The sequence below is a fragment of the Pecten maximus genome, chromosome 10 (assembly GCF_902652985.1).
Source record: "Pecten maximus chromosome 10, xPecMax1.1, whole genome shotgun sequence".
NCBI classification, from domain to species: domain Eukaryota; kingdom Metazoa; phylum Mollusca; class Bivalvia; order Pectinida; family Pectinidae; genus Pecten; species Pecten maximus.
Genome location: NC_047024.1, coordinates 30449039 through 30468034, shown reverse-complemented (window position 1 = coordinate 30468034; position 18996 = coordinate 30449039). Strand labels below are relative to the sequence as shown.

At 37.8% G+C, this 18996-nt stretch overlaps 1 protein-coding gene across 1 annotated transcript in view; it reads right to left on the bottom strand.

Annotated features, from left to right (window-relative positions):
- LOC117336287 overlaps positions 1 to 18996 on the bottom strand; it is a 62417-nt gene that overhangs the window by 1336 nt on the left and 42085 nt on the right. Inside the window, exon 2 of the mRNA XM_033896769.1 lies at positions 6988 to 8129. Within this exon, the coding sequence (XP_033752660.1) occupies positions 6988 to 8113 (1126 nt within the window). The 5' untranslated portion in view covers positions 8114 to 8129. The remainder of the gene's footprint in view (positions 1 to 6987; positions 8130 to 18996) is intronic.

Below are 18996 nucleotides of genomic sequence, written 5' to 3'. Positions count from 1 at the left end.
TGTGGTATATCTTGTTTGCCTCCTTGTAAAAATGATGAACTGAAGCCGGCTTGTGCTAGTTCACTAGGTGGTTGTATACGTTTATAAATATTTGACGAGTTCCTGTCCCGATATCTACTACATTCTTATGTTCAACCGATCTCTTTAAAACTGTATACTTTATAATCAAGATAGGTAAGTTGTGTTTGCATGAGTGGCATTGTTCATATTGTGAATTGGAGCCACTAAGAATTCAAGGTTGGAAAATGAATATGATGTCTAAGCATTGAGTACAGGACTTGTTTAATATGCAATAGTTTTTTTACATTGTAAAAGGTCAATTATTTTTATATGGCGAACATAGTAAATCTGCTAGTCTTCATCATATTTATACACTTGTTTAATCCTCATCAAATCAAGCCGTTATTATTGCTCAGTCTCACTCATTGCCTTGATTTGGTTTATCGTAGTTTTACGTCCTTTCGACAGCGAAGGTAATTTTAGGACGGCCTCCCTAAATATCGGTCAATCCCATGTCTACACATCGCCGATTATTATACCTCATGTATGTATCCTGATTTGTGATTAGTCAAAATCGTGTCATGTGACTAAAAACATTTCTTATGTCGACCGAAAATTGTGAAAGCTTTCAACATTTGCTGGATATCGCTATGGAAACATCATGTCACCCTCCGGAAATCGTTATGTCACCCTCTCGTGAGCCCCCGAAAATCGTTATGTCACCCTCGCGTGAGCCCCACATTCGGAGCTCTCTGTCATTACCTCCGTTTTGTACGGTGAAGTAAAGACCGCACAGTTCCGAACGATTGACAACAACAATGGCGGGTGCTGGGCGCTATCGTCTGCCAACTGAAGAAGAAATGTCAAATTTGGTGAAAGAAATGGATTCGAAGAACACCAAAAGGGTCGTCGATGGGGCGGTAGAATCGTTCCGAAACTTTTTAACAGCAACAGGCCGGTCCCGAGATTTTGAGAGTCTGGATACTGCTACTTTGAACTCTCGACTTCGAGAATTTTATGCCGGAGTACAAAAAGGCGACGGGACGTCTTTGAAGCGTTCGTCAATGAATTGCTTAAAATATGGTCTGAAGAAACACATATTAAAGGAAATGGGTGTTGACATCAGTAAACAAGAGTTTACTTCTAGTTCTGACTTATTTAAGGCCGTGTCGGTCAATCTAAAAAGGCGTGGCTATGGTAAAGTTGACCACTACCCCCCAATCGCTGAACAAGATCTGAAGTCACTGTACTCGGGGAAAACACCAGTATTTTACATAAGCTCACCATGCGGACTTCAGAATAAAGTGTGGTTTGAGATCATGTATTACTTATGCAGGCGAGGGAGGGAAAATTCCAGACAGATGACTAAAGATACTTTCCGGATTGGAACTGATGATTCGGGGAAACGTTTTGTGTACCAATTTATTGATGAAATGGACAAAAATCACAGAGAGAACAACACTGCTGGTGTTACAGAGGGGCGCATGTACGAAATTGTTGGTAAGTGATCGAATTGTCAAAATGTTAATATATAAATATAATTTTCACTTTCTTTTTCTGAAAATATTTTGAGAAACATAGAAAAAAGATACATAAAATCAGTTTAATGCATAAAATAGAAGTCTACAGTACATGAATAATGTGTATATCACAGTTGATTATCTGCATGCAGGAATTCTAATTAATTTGAAATTTCATTTTAATGAAAATATCATTAGAACAGAATACCGCATGAGCTACATGTAACGATCAAGTCTGATTTTTATTCCAGTCATCGAAATGGAAAGTTATTACCGGTAGTAAATGTAATATGTGTTGCTTTTTTGATCAGTATCATATAACCCATATTGTAAGTGTGTGGATCTTGTACAATTTAATGTTTTAAAATATTTCATCCATTCAATATATTTCAGGAGATCGCAACTGTCCAGTACTGTCATTTCAATTCTACATATCAAAGCTTCATCCTGGCTGCTCTGCACGTATAACATATGGTATCATAATAAAATTGCATTTTTGAAAGAAAGCATAACTAAATGTTAAGGAGACGTTGAAGTTGGTTTGGTTTACTTGTGTAACGTCCTATTTACAGCTAAGATCATTTAAGGACGGCCTCCCGTGCGTGCGATATGCATGCGTGTGGTGAGTGCGTATGTGTGTTTTTAGCCCACCATCATCAGATGGTGGGCTATTCAAATCGCCCTGCGTCCGTGGTCCGTCGTCCGTCCGTCCCTCCGTCCCTCCGTCCGTAAACAATTCTTGTTATCGCTATTTCTGAGAAACTACTGATGGGATCTTTCTCAAATTTCATATGTAGGTTCCCTTTGGTGCCTAGTTAGGCCTATTGCATTTTGGGACCGATCGAAAAACAACATGGCCGACAGGCAGCCATCTTGGATTTTGACAATTGAAGTTTGTTATCGCTATTTCTGAGGAAGTACTGAAGGGATCTTTCTCAAATTTCATATGTAGGTTCCCTTTGGTGCCTAGTTATGCATATTGCATTTTGGGACCGATCGGAAAACAACATGGCCGACAGGCAGCCATCTTGGATTTTGACAATTAAAGTTTGTTATCGCTATTTCTGAGAAAGAACTGAAGGGATCTTTCTCAAATTTCATATGTAGGTTCCCTTTGGTGCCTTGTTATGCATATTATATTTTGGGACCGATCGGAAAACAAGATGGCCGACAGGCAGCCATCTTGGATTTTGACCATTAAAGTTTGTTATCGCTATTTCTGAGGAAGTACTGAAGGGATCTTTCTCAAATTTCATATGTAGGTTCTCCTTGGTCAGTTGTATTGCATTTTTGGACCAATCTGAAAACATTGTCGACAGACAACCATTATCTCAAATTTCATATATAAGTTTCCCTTGTTTAAAAAGCACTGGAGGGATGTTTCTCAATTTATACAGATTAGTAAGAGGAAGGGAAAAAAGAGAAAAGATCAATCTGACATGGAACCTATAAAGATCATTCAATGGTGGGCGCCAAGATCCCTCTGGTTGGAGGCTGTGGTATGTTCGTGTTAAGTCTCCTTGTGATAGGCCGGAACTTTTGCCGATTTATAGTGCTATCTCACTGAAGAATACTGCCGAAGACACCCAGCAGCACACCCCACTCGGTCACATTATACTGACAGCAACTATCATTTTTAAGACTCTGGTATGTCTCGGCTAGGGGACAGAACATTGAACTTATTTTGAGGAACTACTGTTCATATAACGATAATCCTAGGGGGGGGGGGGGGGGGGGGGGGGGGGGGGGAGAGACACACTGATGTCATCAACACAGGTAAGTTTTATAACATTCGCAGCAACATCGGAAAATGTACAGTGTGAAAGGTCGATTTTTGTGTGTGATCAAAATGTTTTCTACGTGTATAATGTGAGGATTCGATTGCTTTCTCTATTAACCAACCAGCTTGTAACAAATCTTTTCATTACAAACAATGACCGATTCATTTGATCTAAACATGACTATCGAACGCTTATACAAGATATCCGCTATGGATCTTGTTTCCGAAAAAAATCATTGAGACCACAGATGAGTAAGTAAAATGGGTATTAATCAAAATAACATTAAGTAAACGAAATATGAAGAAAATATAGAAATAAATCGTGATACACTAATGATATAATATATCTTGCTATAGTTTTAAGTGAGAAATGCGACTATCCTTACTCATCTCTTGTGGTGAAGAACAACAGCTTTTGTATATGGAAACAGAATTCAATAAAGAAATGTTTTAAGAACTGCTTTGATGTTAAAGAAAGAATCAATTTTAAGTTGTTGATCAATACAACCAAATAAAATGCGTTTAACGGTAAATGGTTTGTGTTGCATGCGACGTACTGAGGGTGGTCATCACGCGTCAATGATATCAAATGCGTTATATACGTATATGTAACGCCCATCATAAGACCTCAGGACTGATATTTTGTATGCATACATTGACATGCATCTACATACGAACTCAAAACATTACGGAGTCAAACTTTGTGAAAACATAACGTATCGGTCGTTATACATCGATTTCTTGCTTGTTAATATAATATCACCACCTGGTGTAGGAAGAGAGCAATTGACTAATAAGTAGGTTTGGAAAAATATCACCCACACGTGTCGCTCGGCTCTATATAGTGTTGTGTCAAAGCAATAAGTGTTCGTGCCGTTTTGTTTCGATGAGTATTTTCTACGTATACAACCATCCACAATACACTGTTGTGCCGCCACTCTTAATGTTATTTAAACGTTTTTGTTACTTTGGTAATGACCGGCTGTCATTGAAATGAGTTAAGAGTCGTTAGTGATCGTGTTACGGTAATTGAGATACACCGGTGACTGTCTCTCACTAAATGGACAGGAAGTTAGCACTGGTGCGATTTATATTAACCATCGTTGCCATTTTAAATAGTCCGTGTTGTTTTCGCTATGTTTTATAGGTAACATTTGGATTTCTGTCAGTCTGCCTCAGTGTGTTGTATCCTACATGGCCTTATGACATTTGTAATAACTTAAATAGTGCATGGACAAACAGCAACAATGAGTTTTGGACGTCATTTATTGCATACATCTGATCGTCATTACTGGTTTAACATTTTACGGAAGCTCTTGTTAACTCTTGATTACGTATTGCACTGTAAGGTTATTGTTCTTAGTTAAGTGGTGCATCATTATTACATTTAACGGGAATTGTATATGAAAAAAATTAAATTGTTAATTTGCTTACGCAAACATGTCGTTTTCATTACCTTCATTTTGATGTCTTAAATTGATGAATTTAAAAAAAAATCAATAATAATATTAATGAATCGCTACAGTCTGTCGTTTGTTAATAAAACTAAAATATTTTAATTTGCAAGTCGTTTAAGATATTTGTTTCGAAACACATTTGATTATTACTTTCCTAACGCCCTAACACGTCAAAGAAGGATTTTAGAGTAGCAATTTAAAGTAATTACCTCTATTTCCCCTATTGGGCCCCGCCCCTTCGGCCCCCAGGGTCAGAGTCGCCATTTATGCCATATCTGATCCCCTTCCCCCTAGGATGTTTTTTTTACTAAATTAAGTTCAAACCCAAAAATAGCTTTATGACAAGTAGTGATTTAAAGGAATTACCTCTATTTCCCCTATTGGGCCCCGCCCCTTTGTCCCATTGGGGGTCAGAGTCACCATTTATTCAGTATGTGTTCCCCGTCCCCCAAGGATGTTTCCGACTAAATTGGCTTTAAATACATTCATAACTTTATGACAAGTAGCGATTTAAATGAATTACCTCTATTTCCCCTATTGGGCCCCGTCCCTTTGGCCCCTCGGGAGTCAGAGTCACCATTTATGCATTATCAGTTTCCCTTCCCCAAGGATGTTTCCGACTAAATTGGGTTTAAATGCATTCATAACTTTATGACTAGTAGCGGTTTAAAGGAATTACCTCTATTTCCCCTATTTGGCCCCTTGGGGTCAAATTCACCATTTATGCAAAACCTGTTCACCTTCCCCGAAGGATATTTCTGATCAGACTGGGTTCAAATCCATTCATAACTTTATGACTAGTAGCGATTTAAAGGAATTACCTTTATTTCCCCTATTTGGCCCTGCCAATTTTTGGCCCCTCAGGGCTCAGTCACCATTTATGCATTAACTGTTCCCCTTCCCCCCAAAGATGTTTCAGACTAAATTGGGTTCAAATCCATACATAACTTTATGACAAGTAGCGATTTAAATGAATTACCTCTATTTCCCCTATCGGGCCCCGTCCCTTTGGCCCCTCGGGGGTCAGAGTCGCCATTTGTGCAATATATGTTCCCCTTTCTCCAAGGATGTTCCTGACTAATTTGGGTTGAAATCAATTCATAACTTTATGACTAGTAGCGATTTGAAAGGAATTACTTTCCCCTATTGGGCCCCGCCCCTTTGGCCCCTTGGGAGGCACAGTCACCATTTATGCAAAATCTTATCCCCTTTCCCAAAGGATGTTCCTGACTAAATTGGGTTCAAATCCATTCATAACTTTATGACTAGTAGCGATTTAAAGAAACTACCTCTATTTCCCCTATTGGGCCCGCCCCTTTGGCCGCTTGGGGGTCAGAGTCACCATTTATGCAAAATCTGTTCCCCTTCCCACAAGGATGTTTCTGACCAAGTTGGGATCAAATCCATTCATAACTTTATGACTAGTAGAACTTTATGACTAGTAGGGATTTATAGGAATTACATCTATTTCCCCTATTGGGCCTCTTTGGGGGCAGAGTCACCATTTATGCAAAATCTGTTCCCCTTCTGCTAAGGATGTTTCTGGTCAAATTTGGTCAAAATCCAATACAAACTTTTTGACTAGTAGCGATTTGAAGCAAATGTTGACGGACGACGGACGCTGCACCATGACAAACGCTCGGTCCAGGTGAGCTAATAAAACGAATGGTCGTCAATGTATTTTATAATGCTACCTTGCAGTTTGCAATTATGGATCTAATCATTTTTCCTCGTTCTAAATACTTTCCTTCCTTATGTTACACAACAGTCTCCCAAGACACACTCTAAATGACCTTTGTTGTTGATAAGACGTTAACTAATACTTAACAAATGAAATCAAATATTTTGTATTTTGTTAATCTTGCGCTAAAAAAAGCCACAGGAAAAGAGTACAATGTGTCCATGTTGGTAGATCAGTATGTTGTAGGGGAAGCGGATATTTCAGCATCACCCTTTCAACACCGCCACTACCCCGCGCTTGGGCATAGGGCCGTTTTTCCAATGTCGCATTCGTTACCGTTGAAGATCCTACATTTGTTGCATCATACTTTACTTACATTTCGGAGAGATAGGTATTGAGGACCGCTTATATTATGCTGTGTCATTCCACAAACAATTATCCACATATATCAATGAGGATTATAAACCAACCATGTTTGAATCGATTAGAATAATCGGTATAAGGTAACTTATGAAATGAAATAAGCAATGTTCACTGCATTATACTCACATGTTTCAAATGACCGCTTGCCAAGCTGGGGGAAGAACCGAAAGTCCTGTGTCCTCCGAATGAGACGCCGTCCAAGCGCAATCCTATTGTAACGTCTAGCACGACCATAAGACGAACCATTCCTCAGTGCCCTAGGCAGATTCAACGATGAAATGGACCTTTTCCTGCGGGTATGGCCGTTCTCAGTCTGGTCGTCAAAGAGTTCTTCTTCGGGAGAGGATATCGATCTTTTTCCAAGCGTGCCAAAGAACATTTGACGCCGTTTTCCAAGAGATCCATAAAAAGATGGGCGCATTTTCATTCGACGCTTTTCGATGTCCTCGTCATCTTCAATATCATCAAACCTCTTTCCCAATGAAGCAAAAGCATATCTTCGTCTTTTTTCTAAATCCAAACCGTCATCGCGTTTTCCAAGTGTTCCGAAGAATTGTTGCCTATATCTCCTTTTTTCCATTTCGTCACTTTCGGCCATGTCACTGTCCTCATCAATTGAGGTTCCGACCCGTTTTCCAAGATTACCATAGAAACGAAAGTTTCTATTGCCACCCCGCTTGCCTAATGATCCAAAAAATGGCATCCTTCGTTTGTCTACATCCTCTTCATCATCTTTCCCCTCTAGGAAATCTCTCTTTCCCAGATTTCCGAAGAAGTATCTGTTAGCCCTTCCTCGTTTGTCTAAATCATCATCATTAAGTGTGTTCCCGGCAGAATCTTCATCTCGTTTTCCCAATCCGGCGAAAAATGATTGCCTGCGTTTTCCTAACGATCCGTAAAACATTTTACGCCTGCGTCGTTTTTCCATATCCTCTAAATCAGCTCGTTTTCCAAGAGTACCGTAGAAACCATATCTATTGCCTCCTCGTCCCCTCTTGTCAGGGGAATCTGATAACAGTAAATCGTCAATGTGCATATCATTGGTACTACGTTTCACAGGTTCTACACTAAAAGAGTTATAGTCTAAATCGGCATTCTCAGGACTTGTGTCTGCTTCCCGCTTCTGAATATTATTGACGAGTTTGGTGTTGTGTGACTGGATAGTCTCTTTTGAGCTGTGAACCGCAATAACAAGACAGAAGAAGGCAAGTATAGTTGTCAAGTGCTGCGATTTGTGTTGTCCATTCGTCATCTCAACTAATACACGCCTGTAACAGATTAAACACATTATTGGTTATACATGAATAGTAAACTCAATTCACACTTTATATAACAAGAGGCCCAAAGGGCCTTAACGGTCACCTGATATTTGAAATATTTCAGTTAATTTAAGTGACCCTTTTTGGCCCCACCCATCAGTCCTTGGGGTCAGTCAGGGCCAATATGTGTTTATCATTAAGCTGTCATCCCATGGTGATAATTTTAAGAAAGTAAGAATGAATTCCAATAGAAATAATACAAATGATTGTCAAAAATATGAATTCCCAATATAAACTATAGCAAAGTTTACCCTCTCCCTAGGGGCAAACGTGAGATCCCAGGGTCATGAAATTCACAATTTAAGTAAAACACCATCAAACCCTTCCTTCTATGAAAAGTATTTGATTCTATTTTATACAGGTATTGAGAATAAGATTTTTGAAATTTCAGTCGATTTGACCCTTTTTAGCCCCGCCCATCAGCCCCTGGGGGTCAGTCATGGCCAACATATGCATACCATCAAACTGTTATTCAATGCTGATAATGTTGACCAGGTTAGAATGAGTTCCAATACAAATCCAACAAATAATGGTCAAACATGTGATTTCCCTATATAAACTATACTAAAGTTTACGCCCTCCCCAGGAGCAAACGTGAGACCCAAGGGTCATTAAATTCACAGTTTTAGTAAAGCACCATAAGACCCTTCCATCTATGGATAGTATTTGATTCTATCTGATATAGGTATTGGGAAGATTTTTGAAATTTGACACCATTGATTCTAACATTTTGACCAAATTGCATGTATTTTGTGTAAAACAGTCAATTAATACTAAGGTAACAGTCGGGAACTAAAGCTTTAGCAGCCTCAACGTTTATACCAAATGGGTTCCCCTTCACTAAAGTATGCTTCACACCAAATATGAACCTAGTCCTTTTATTCCTACGAATGACTTGCTATATTTCTCTTGTTTGGTCCTGTCTATCAGGCAACTCGAGTGTCGGCCTTTGTACAATTTTGAATCACCACTGACCAGGAATGCTTCCATTTAAATATGAATGATATTCATCGCATACTTCTAGAGAAGTCCTTCAAACATCAAACATAGCTAGTTTGGCCCTACAAAGGCAAGGCAGGCAAAGGTGAGGACCTTCCTTTCGTAATAGGCATACATGCTATTTGACCGTTGAGAGAAGGAAACGAAAAGAGAGAAGGAAACGAAAAACGTAAACAAGTCAAAGAAAAACAAGATATTTTGGATTATTGTATCCTGACTTATTTATATTTAACTGTTTTAAATTCTTGAAGAACGTCTGTTTCGTTTAAGTCAAAAGTCAATAACACATAACTACAAATAAAGAATGAACCTGTATATATCCATTTGGTTGACGATGGTTAAACCACGCGTATTCCCATTTAAATAATTGCAATGTCATTATTATCTACTCGGCATGGTACATTGTATTCAATTTCACGAGTATCAAACAAGGTCTGCGAAATATAATATTTTTATTGAAGTTTTAAATATCACAGTATAGCAGTCTAAATGAATGAGGGTATCGACATCATTTATTTATGACCACAGATTTTAAGAGTGGTGTTTATTCTCAATGCAATCAAATTATTAACATTTTATAGTGGATATTATATTAAATTATACGGTACGACACACGATACATGTAGATCTATTACTCGCAAACATCATAAATGTATACCATTACTTTCATCAAAATTGCATTATTGTATTAAACGCCCAAAGGTGATAACGAGTTTTAAACAAAATAAGCTTTGCATCACTTTGATACGAAAAGGAACCTTAGTCTAGCGGGACTGTGTCGTATGTACTCCCACAGGTGCTCTAGCCGCCGACCAATGTCGGTTTCAACCGATCTTCTCGCACCTTCTAGAAATAAGACTTCCTGTAAGCATTACAAAATGGCCTAATACATCCCGTTAACATCTTTTGTTCTGAATCTGCCCTGGATGCAGGGCGTACGAATTGTATCGGCTCGCCCAATTGCATGATCGGAAGTGTCAACTAAATTTGCAATCTTTCTATTGTCTCCCTTCCTCAATAGTAGTGTCAATTTCGGACTTTATTTGAACGTTCGCCTGTGAGGAAGTCATTTTTTTGCATCGCTAATATTCGATTAATCATTTCATAGTCGTAACGTTAAACACGTTCTCTCGAGTCCATTTGGAATCGGAGCACTCCAGCATAAAATGCTTGACAGTAAAGGTTGATCCCAGGCAAGACAAAAGTGAGTTTCCAGACCAATTCTTGATTTAGGTAGCAATTAAACAATCGGCATCAGCTCCGCGTAATCTCCAGCAGAAACACGAACATACCACAACCTCATAAACCTAAAAATACTCGCATGTATGCATCTAGTACAAAAGGGACGCCATCCTTATTTTTATAAGACCAGAATGTTAAACAATACAAAATCAAACTATCATTTTTTCTGTATTTTGTTAAACCTTCTTTCAAGTCATTATATATTCCAGGAACTTCGATGTATACAGTAAATACAGATAACGAACCAAATACTGTCTTCCATTTCATATAACCAACAACACAATATTTACATTTAGCTCAGTGAACATAGTATCGATTAGCCAGTCAAGTGTTCAAATTTAATTGTAAACGGAAGCTGCAAGGTGTTACAAGTGAAATGATTACAAATGGTTGAAATCTGTATAAATTGATTTGAAGGAAATATTGGTCAACACAACTGAGTAAACAATGACCCGGAACATGTGTGTTTATATTGAAATTAGATATCGGCGATATGTCGGTCGGCAAAGTAAACTAATAAAGCGCTGTACATGATGAGATGAAACACCAACTGTCCCATTAGTTAATTGGTCAGGCAAGTCTAAGTTTTCTTATATAATAGTGAACAAGCGTAAGTGCAATATATTCCACTGAGGCACATCGGCGTATGGTTGGACGAATTCATCGACTACGTTAAAATCGATCACCGTGCTATATTTCATCAGCAAGTACGCGAAGGCGCGCTTAATTAATTCCAAAAGGTGATAGCCTATGTTAGAGATTAAGTACGTGGTACCCTACGGGAGGTAAATGCGATACTATCATTGTAATTTAATGTAGCGAGTTAATTGGGGAATTACAACAGATTAATTAAACCTATGTCTATCTACTGTATCGTACGTGCTCGATTGATCTTATTTGTAGACAATTATCAGGCATTATTTGTGCGTAAACACAACATACTGATGACATGAAAACAACGTAAGCTGTACACAAGTCATCTACTTCCAATACACTTAAGTGGATAAACAATATGAATGTACTGCTCATGCCATATTTTACAAAGTTTAACAGGAAACATATTCAGATGTCCCTGTCTAAACAGTTGTCACAGTTGAGAGTTCATCGACATTAACTCTGAAAATGGTCAATCACTTTGGGTTGTATTGTTTAATGTCCTGTCAAGAAGCGGCCTCCTCATTTTGCGAGATACATACGTATAGTGAATGTGTTTTGGAGACTGCTCGGTTAAGCTTTGACGCGCTGACTTATCATTGCTTAACAGCTACAACAATGGTTTTATACGACAAGATATACTTTTTTTTTCAAATGCGGATTAAAAAGGATGATATTATTGAGTTACTAATTATTCTGAAAATCCAGGCCCGCTATCAGTATAATGTGATCGGGTGGGGTGTCATCGGCAGTATGCTTCAATGAGGTAGCACTATAGATTGGCAAACATTCCTGCCTATCACAAAGATACTTAACACAAACATACCGCAGCCTTCCAAAACACACATAGGCACTCACCACACCCATGCATATCGCACGGACGGGAGACCTTGGCTGTTGATAGGACATTAAAAAAAAACCCACCTTACTGTAAATTCAGTGGTCTTATCAACATAGAGTTAGTTAGTTTAAGTGTTTAACGGCCCAATAACACTATAAAGGTCATAAGGGCAAAAAATGTGATTAAAATTCGAGCGAAATAAGCAACAGACAAAATGTAAAAATGTAGATATAAGTACACTCATGATCACTTTAAAATCAAAGAGTGGCTATGGTAAATGGTAAGATTATCTTACCATTGTCTTTCCTATACAAAAATGTAATTCTCAAAACATTATGACTTGGAAGCATTCTTAGAAAACTGTCTGCGCACATCGTCGCTTACGAAAGTAAGAGCATTGGGAAATCAACCCAGTGCCGTTTATAGCCACAAATCACCCAGTGAATTTACAGATACGTATTTATCCCTTCATCCAAGACGTCGGACATTAAATCGTTGAGGTCGGACCTTAAATCAGTTATTTGATAAGTTGATCGGAGTAAAATGGAAAAAAAGGTAATTTGATAAAGATTCCATTCTTAAGGTCTGCTTCATTGTTTGTATATAAATGTTAATTGTACACGAGACTGAACTCTTGTATTACGGGAATCACTTTCATGTATTCTTTTGATAAACCATATTAATTTTATTGAGGAAATATTCTAGTAAATGATTTTTTTCAATAGCGTCCTTAATGTATACCTATTTATTCATGTTGTCTTGAGGTGTTAATTTCAATTCAAGTTACGCAATTAAAGTAGAAGATGAGATCCTGAATATAATAATAACTTAACAGTACAATTTTTAGACGTAATGTCATCAATATCATTCAATAGATGAATATCATTCTATGTTTACACAGACAGTTGGCAGAATCGCTGGTGCCCTGCATGGATAAACTTGCCCCAATGGCGTCCGAACATGCCGTTACAGTCAAATTACACGAGTTTGGCCAAGGTCGAATATGACCCCTGATTTAGCATTTGGACGAAACTTTCCGGGCATGTCGTTAAACGATACTGTTATTCCCTAGGACCGGAATATTTATGACCAATGGAACCTCTATTTGGTCAAATGGCTTTTTGGAAGTTTATGTCCCCGATATCTTCATTAATCTGTTATTTCCAAATAACCTGTGCGCCACTAGCGGTGTAATCATGACAACTAAATCCATATTCACGGGCGTGTAGTTAAGAGGATACTAGGGAAGTTTTCTGATCGCTAAAAGTACTTATAATGACACGTAGACGCGAATTGCTGTCACATTGTAGGTTTCCTTCCCAATCGATATCTTGAAATGCTCCCTGTAATACCACTAGAGGCGGTCTCCAGTACTGTGATTATAGCGTGTTTCCCATAATGTATTAGAAACACTGCTATCATGTTTGACATATACACACGAAGCGTTCGATTTAAAGACGAACACAAACCGGCACAGAAATAATATACTTAAAGTTTGTTTTAAACAATTGTTACCACATTTACATTCTTAAATGCCAATAACGGGATATATACACCAGTATATCGGGATGTGAACTGTCCAATGTATCCCGTTAACGTGGCATTGGACAACTCACTTCGACTAGCGGTGGCCGACTGCCTGTGATCGTAGAATATAAGTGATAGCTAGGAAACTCATTAAAACTAAAAAATAAAATAAAAATGATCTTCAAGATCTATTGCAATCAAAGTACACATGTTGATTTTTATTTCAAATATACAATAATGTAAACGTAAGAAGACCCTTTATAATTTAAATATGGCATTTAGTTGAGTATCATATATTGAATAATTTATCGCAATCGATGCATTATCAAAATGATCTGTCTCATACCAATGTAGGCGATAAATTAGTATTAAAAAAACTTTTTAATATCCACATATTACATAAAAGGAGATGCTCATTACAAACAACATTGATCGTCAATTCTGAAAATCATACACTGTCACTTCTTCTGAAGGAGTAGGCACGAAGATATGTATTTGTCTTCAAAACGTAAGAAATTATCCGCAAATAGTTCATGTTCTACTGCGCCACGCGCCACATGTAGCAGCAGTACTCCCTTGTACCAATGTACGAGATAGATTAGTATTTTTTTTTTAAAAAGTGTTTAATATCCACCTATTACAAGGAGATGCTCATTACATACTGTACAACATTGATCGTCAATTCTGAAAATAATACACTGTTACTTCTTCAGAAGGGATAGCCTAGAAAATATTTATTTGTCTTCAAAACTGCGCAACATGTAGCAGGATTCCCTTCTTCGTACATAGTCTTGATATCATATCGTGGCAGGGATGATTTATAATTCTTATCATGACGAACGAAACCAAATTCCATAAACTCTGTTTTCGACATTTATCTTGTACGATCCTTGTCATAATATATCTTAATTAGGAACTCAAACGTAGAATTCCTTTATTTGGCATGTAGACAAGGGCTCGGTATCGTCGTATTAGCCTAGAATGTGTTTCATGGTAGATACCTTCTTGCCATGTACATTACATATCATTTATGGACACTGCTGGCAGGTTTCCATGTATCTGTCGCAAGGATCACGCGGTAACTGAACGATCGATTGCAAATATAAGTCTTTATTTTTTTAATATGACGGCAAAAACCTGGCGAAAAAATATACTAGTCGTTGGATTAGGATTGATTCATTCCTATCGTAACCGAAATGTAATATTTAGAAAGTATTAAAGTATTCGTTTTGTATTGATAAGAGGAGAATCGTTCAATGGGCGGGATAAGATACAGGTACCGTAAGCAAAACTGTTCTGGAAGGGGATTGCGAGATGTGTAGACGTATATAATAAACACAAAACTTCCATTGCACCGACAGCGTGCTTCTTACAAAAATGCATAAAATGGCACCCGTTGTATAGAAATATATGTAATTAATTTCAATAAATGATAAACACGGTATAGAAATAAAATCAATACAAACAAATGGCACCCACGGTATAGAAATATATATAATTAACACCAACAAATGGTCAGAACTATATCTAATATACACTGAAAAATGATAGCATTGCATTTTAAATGAAGCACCCGAGAATTGATCGCATTAAATAACGAAAGGTACATAAAAAAAGAAGCCGAGCAAAGTAGATTTTCTAGAGAGTACAATTAATGAATTGTCCATTTCAATTTTAATAGATAAAAAGAGAAGTTAAAACTTTTGGAGGGTGTTTTTTTCAATCGATGTAGCACTTTCATGTGTTTTAGCAACATGAGGGTTTCTTAATAACTGCAAGGGGCAAAAATATAGCAAAGAACAACGGCAAGTTGATAAATCCTTAAAAGGTACAAGGATATCATCAAACACTGCAAATATATACATATTTGAGCGACTATCTTATTTTTCTGTTTAAATATCAGTACGCTTATACCAGAGTTGTAGCAATAATGCCAATTCATTATTGCGCTTATCTGTAAAAAAATATATATAATGCGCTACTATACACCAAAAATGTATGAATATTAAACCTGTTCATCCCGTGAGGAAGGATTTCGGTTTTTACCCCTGGTCCAGATATTCCCAGAGTTTATAAAAATAGCATTTGCGACTTCTGCTTAATGTTCAGCATTTGGTAGTGCGACTATTGGTTTAGTTTTCCCGTTCTCAGTGCAATGTGACCGGGTGGGGTGTCCTGCTTAATGTCTTCAGCAATATGCTTTAGTGAAGTAGTAATATAAAATGGACATCAGTGTCGCGATATCACAATGAGACAAACACAAATATACCGCATCCTTCATACCGCAGCCTCCCAAAACACACATACGCATGCATGTCGCACGCACGGGAGGCCGTCCTTAAATGACCTTAGCTGTTAATAGGACGTTAAACAAAATAAACCAAACCAAACCAAATCCTAAACACCCACACATACAACTCGCACACAGCCTTTAATCACCATAGTTGCTGATAAATCGTTTACAATTCAAAATTAACTAAACCGAGCATAGAAGGAAAATTGTGAAGTTGATCAGAGTTCGGTAAAAAAAAAAAAATTATGCATACATTTTACTTACTGTGATTAAAACGTAAATCAAAAGCTCTATAAAAGTTAGATTTCCATTGGACGTCGTGTGCTATTTAGCATTTCATTTAAATATAGAACAGATTAATCGAGACTATTGAAGCCTGTCATTAAAGGTATATTCAGGCCCATGTTTTGGTACACAGTATATGCTATAATGTTTGAAGTTTGCACGAATCATTGCAAACCACACAAACATGCAATAGTTTGGATAGTTACGTTCAATTTCTTTTTAAGAAATGTCGATCGCAAAAACTATGAAATTCATTTAAAACAATATTGTACATTAAATTCCTACTTAGGACCAAACATCCCCTTGTGTTACTTACGTTACCGAGTAATTCCTGGCGCCCCCTACCTTAACAGGAAGACATCCGGTTGCATGACATGATTTACTCATTAGTATTACTCAACCAAACATATATGTTTGTCCCGACTGTGTAACGTCAGCCCTTTGATGCCGTTTGTGAATGTCAGAATACGGACAGAAATAAGGACTGTGACTATAAAATACCTATCAAACTGTCCTCATCACGTACGTTTAGCAGCTAGTGTCATTTATGGTAACACGCGAAGTCCCTGTCAGTACTTTCAAGCAGATGGTTGGACAGATTTGAGTACAGTGTCGGGACTTTTCAAACCACAGTATTTCTTGGATAAAACTAATCGATTCGACATTAAAGACAACAGATTTATTGTCCAATAAATAATTAATTCCAAATCAAATTGCCGTATTTGGTTATTCCATATTAGTTAAATGTTAACACGTTCCTAACGTCCCTATTAGTTAGACAATGTTATCTGGTGTGTACGACATGCATCAACACTGATATTTTCTTCTAAAGCGCCGTCAATTATCTGAAAAGGTATTTCCTACATGATGCACATGCCTTTTGCTACAGCGCAAATATCTGTGCATAATATTCAAATGTTTAAATGACGTTGATCACAGACGACGGGGACGTCTTTATAGTGTCAACACACTACAACGCCATACCAGGATATGAAAGAGAAAAAAACCTACTGTATTTATTGCATTGTATTGTTTTATGGTCCATCGATAATTTGAGTCATTTAGGGCCATCAACAAATTAAAAGGACATCCACTGAAAAAACCCACCAAACTCTTACTCCTATTAAATTATAAAAAATATCACAAGAGGGCCAAAGGAGTTTTCAGAACAAACCCTTCATTCTTATAGAAGAATGTGAAATAATATGCAAAATATGTCCTGTACGCCTCCTTCCCTCAAGCCCCCGAGGGTCAGACTTTACAACAAGAGACCCTAGAGGGATCTTGGCGCCCACCATTGAATGATCTTTATAGGTTCCATGTCAGATTGATCTTTTCTCTACTTTTCCCTTCCTCTAAGTCTTACTAATCTGTGTAAATTCAGAAACAGCCCTCTAGTACTTTTCAAACAAGGTGAACCTATATACAAAATTTAAGATTAAGCGATAATGGCTGTCTGTCGGCCATGTTGTTTTCGGATTGGTCCCAAAATTCAATACCAGGGACCAAGGGGAACCTATATATGAAATTTGAGAAAGATCCCTTCAGTACCTTTTGTAAAATTGCGATAACAAACTTCAATTGTCAAAATACAAGATGTCTGCCTGTCGGCCAGGTTGTTTTCTGACTGGTCTCAAAATCCAATATGCATAACTAAGCACAGAGGGCAACCTACAAATGAAATTTCAGAAAGATCCTTCCAGCAATTTATGATAAATAGCGATAGCAAACTTCAATTGTCAAAATCCAAGATGGCTGCCTGTCGGCCATTTTTGTTTTTCGATTGGTCTAAAAATGCAATATCCATAACTAAACACCAAGGGAAACCTATATATACAATTTGAGAAAGATCCCTTCAGTACTTTTTGAGAAATAGCGATAACAAGAATTGTTTACGGACGGACGGACGTAGGGCGATTTGAATAGCCCACCATCTGATGATGGTGGGCTAAAAATGTTTCTACGTCACCAAAGACTGCTTCAGACTAAATATGGACCAAATCAATTATTGCCATGATGACAAATAGTATTTGGAATGTTTTACTTCTATTTCCCCTATTCGGTCCCGTCCTCTGGCTCCTTTGGGTCAGAAGTCACGAAATATGAAAACATTCTTTCAATGCAAATCTATTCAGTACTTATTCCTTTACTTCCCCTTTTGGTTTTGTTTGGTTTTATTTGTTTAACGTCCTATTAACAGCTAAGGTCATTTAAGGACGGCCTCCCGTGCGTGCGACATGCATGAGTGTGGTGAGTGCGTACGTGTGTTTTGGGAGGCTGCGGCAAGCTCCTGCGAAGTGTTTCAACAATTATCAGAAATGGAATCCGCTTGGTTTGGTTTAAGTTTTATTTATTCAACGTCCTATTAACAGCTAAGGTAATTTTAAGGACGCCCCTCGTGCGTGCGATATGCATGCATGTGGCGAGTGCGTATGGGTGTTTGGGAGGCTGCGATATGTTCGTGTTAAGTCACCTTGTGATAGGCCGGAACTTTTGCTGATTTATAGTGCTACCTCACTGAAGCATACTGCCGAGGACACCCAGCCGGTCACATCCGCACTTCCTGCCTAATGGGCTCATACCCATTTAAGAGTTTCCCTCCCCCTAATGGTGTTTCTGTTTAAATTTGGTTGAAATTTATTCAGTACTTTGTAATAGGTAGCGATTTGAAGTATTTGCTTCTATTTTTAGCCCACCATCATCTCAAATTTCATATGTAGGTTCCCCTTGGTGCCTAGTTATGCATATTGCATTTTGAGACTAATCGGAAAAACAACATGGCCGACTGGCAGCCATCTTGGATTTTGACAATTGAAGTTTGTAATCGCTATTTCTCAGAAAGTACTGAAGGGATCTTTCTAAAATTTCATATGTAGGTTCCCCTTGGTTCCTAGTTATACATATTGCATTTTGAGACCAAAATGGAAAACAACATGGCTGACAGGCAGCCATCTTGGATTTTGACAATTGAAGAT